Source organism: Octopus bimaculoides, chromosome 5 (assembly GCF_001194135.2).
Source record: "Octopus bimaculoides isolate UCB-OBI-ISO-001 chromosome 5, ASM119413v2, whole genome shotgun sequence".
Classification (NCBI taxonomy): domain Eukaryota; kingdom Metazoa; phylum Mollusca; class Cephalopoda; order Octopoda; family Octopodidae; genus Octopus; species Octopus bimaculoides.
Window position 1 is genome coordinate 108,199,979 of NC_068985.1, and position 3,172 is coordinate 108,203,150.

The following is a 3,172-nucleotide window of genomic DNA, read 5'->3' on the forward strand; positions in this document are numbered from 1 at the left end:
TCTCTCTCTCTCTCTCTCTCTCTTTCTCTCTCTCTCTCTCAAGCACCTGTACTTAATTGTTTTCATTAAAAGTAAGTGACTACGAAGTTTTTCTTTGAGATACTTTCAGAATATTTGTGAAAATTTATGCGCTATTCATCATATCAAAATTACATGGAAGTTTTATATTTCAAGTTTGAATAGATTGTATAATGTGTATAATCTATTTGATTTCACATGTGTATAATTTATTGATTAATACTGTTCTATTTGGTTCCACATCAGAATTTTTCGATTCAACATACACTAGCATAGCAGAAAATCATCCGGAAAGCGGTGTTTCTGCAAGTATTTTAAAAGAAAACTTCCAAAGATCCGTTTGAGCCTACAATAATGAGGAAAGAAAAAATTAAACTGTTTTTGGAGGCTCATTTCCTCCCCAACCACCGAGGTTTGTTAAATGCATATTTTCCAATGAAATTATTCAGAAGTATGTTTTCAATGGTGAAGATAGAGTACGATTGTCTTGATAAAATTTGCAGAAAGAAATATCATAATCTATACCATCGAAAACATATCTCTGGAAAATTTCATTAAAGGAGATGCATTATACTTTGTCCCTTGGTAGTAATGGCAGAAGGCTATGAAGAAACATTGTCGATAGGTGGTGCCACACATCTATAGTTATACCAACATATGTTTGAAATGTTCAATATGCAGAATTTCTAAAGTGAAATGTAATGGAAATGAAAGATACTTACATAGAAAAATTTGATATAAATGAATTGTGAGGCATGTTTACATGTAAGTCTGCTAGGACAGCAGAATTGTATGGATTATAATACTTCATGGACACTTGTGTGGTAGCAAATCGATATTTAATATCACTGATTACATGAATGGATTTCAGGGTTGCTTTCTGGGGAAAAAAAAGAAAAGAAAAGAAAAGAAATATCACAAACCTTTTTGAAAGAACACATTAATATTCTAACACTAAAAGTAGAAATTAAGTTTCTTTTAAATCTTTGATACAGAGAGTTTGATTTCAACTTTACTTTTTGTTACTATTGATTTAAAGCCTATTAATGTTGTTGGCACTCCGTCGCTTACGACGTTGAGGGTTCCACTTGATCCGATCAACGGAACAGTCTGCCCGTGAAATTAACGTGCAAGTGGCTGAGCACTCAACAGACACGTGTACCCTTAACGTAGTTCTCGGGGATATTCAGCGTGACACAGTGTAACAAGGCTGACCCTTTGAATTACAGACATAACAGAAACAGGAAGTAAGAGTGAGAGAAAGTTGTGGTGAAAGAGTACAGCAGGGTTCGCCACCATCCCCTGCCGGAGCCTCGTGAAGCTTTAGGTGTCCCGAATACTTTTTTCTCGTGCTAACGACACTAGTGAGGTTGCCAAGAAACTTATACATTAAATAAAGGATGTTTTTTAATAATTTGTATCAGACTGGTGTAACTAAAGCGGCTGAATGCCAGTCTTAACAGCAGTAGGTAAATACATGTCTGTAAGATGTGAACCGAGACGGAACCGTGGCTAAAGCTTCAGTCTTTTGTAGAAGAATGAGCACAAAAAGACCTGATGGTGATGTTAGATAAACCGAGTGGCGAGTCAGCTCGACAATAAAAAAAACAAAACAAAACAAAACAAAAGAAAAACAAAAAACCTTCTTTGAGTAGAAAGTCAACAAGCTCCTGGAGACAATTTTGTAAAACTTTTCATAAGGATAATAAATATACGAAACTGAGAGAAAATTCAACCATCTGTTTGCATTAAAAAAATCAACATTTCATTAAAACAGTGCAGTAGATAAGATGAGCCTTAAAATAATCGTTGTTTAACCTTATGTTGTTAAATTATCCCATAATCAGAAGCATTCTAGCTATATCCAGGGTTGTCTTAGCAGTATTATAGATTCCAGGCAAATCTACGCGCTGGGCCCTGTAATACGTACTTAGTGATAGCAAACCATAACATGAATAAATTAGAATTAGGCTCCTAGATCAACGAGGCCCCCGAGTAGCTGCCCGATATGTTCACTCCTTAAAGCATCAGTAGTTATATCTATACATATAGCTACTGTGTCTTCCATTCAGGATTTGTGTACAATTCCTCTGGCTACATTATACTCTAAACTTCCTTTACGAGATGGTAGGCTGTTGCTTGAAGAATATTTGGATATTTCTATCAAACAGAGTGACTACCTGGAAGCGTTCTCTCGTTGGCTCCACACATATTATTTGTGAAGCAATGAAGTGTTTGAGAGGTAACAGCGGAAAGTTATTGACAGGCAAAAGCGTGGCTGTGTGATCAAGAAGTTCATTTCGCAGCCAAGCAGTCTCTGCACGACATTTTGGGCAAGTGTCTTCGCCTGTAACAGCAGACCAAACAAAACGGTGTGAGTTTGGTGGGCGGAAACTATGTGGGTGCCGCCCATTGTATGTATATATGCACGCACACACACACACACATGCACATGCCTACCCCCCAGATATACGTATATCTATAATGTAGTAAAGCTTCAACGTGTAAAATAGTACTCGAACAGTTAAGAGAGTAAAGATGTTATAATGAAAACTAATTTGCCAAACCGCTAAGTTACAGGGACGTAAACATACCAACACCGGTTGTTAAACACATACAAAGAGATACACACATACGCACACACACATGCGACAGGCTTCTTTCGTCTATCAAATCCACTTACATGGCTTTGGTCGCCCCGAGGCTATAGTGGAAGACACTTGCCCAAGGTACCACGCAGTGAGACTGAACCCGGAACCATGTGGTTGGAAAGTTTGACTTGCAGCTTAGCTGGATAAATGAGGATTGACTATAGACTGTATTTCAATCGAGCTGGTCGTTGCATAATACAATAGTTTCAGAGAGGGGAAACAATTGTTATCTGCTCAGCTTATGGCATTTATATATTCTTTTCTTTCATTCTTTTACTTGTTTCAGTCATTTGACAACATGAAATACGAAAACAAAGTTGGATACGCAAACAACGAGAGAAACAACTGGAAAACAAGACAAGTAACATAAAGAACGATCCTTCATCTGTTGTCGGGTGTCCATCTACTCCTCATTTCGAGCATTGAACGACCGCAGGAGCAACTGCCTTCGAAGTCTCATATTGTTGTTCCATATATGCATATATCTGTACCCATATATGTGC

General features: G+C 37.4%; 1 protein-coding gene across 2 annotated transcripts in view; it reads right to left on the bottom strand.

The window, feature by feature from the left end:
• The window catches only part of LOC106871269 (inter-alpha-trypsin inhibitor heavy chain H4), a 23,615-nt gene that overhangs the window by 15,970 nt on the left and 4,473 nt on the right, over positions 1 to 3,172 (bottom strand). For both annotated transcript variants that reach the window (XM_052967933.1, XM_014917633.2), the window contains one exon: positions 741 to 898. In XM_052967933.1, the coding sequence (XP_052823893.1) occupies positions 741 to 898 (158 nt within the window). The remainder of the gene's footprint in view (positions 1 to 740; positions 899 to 3,172) is intronic.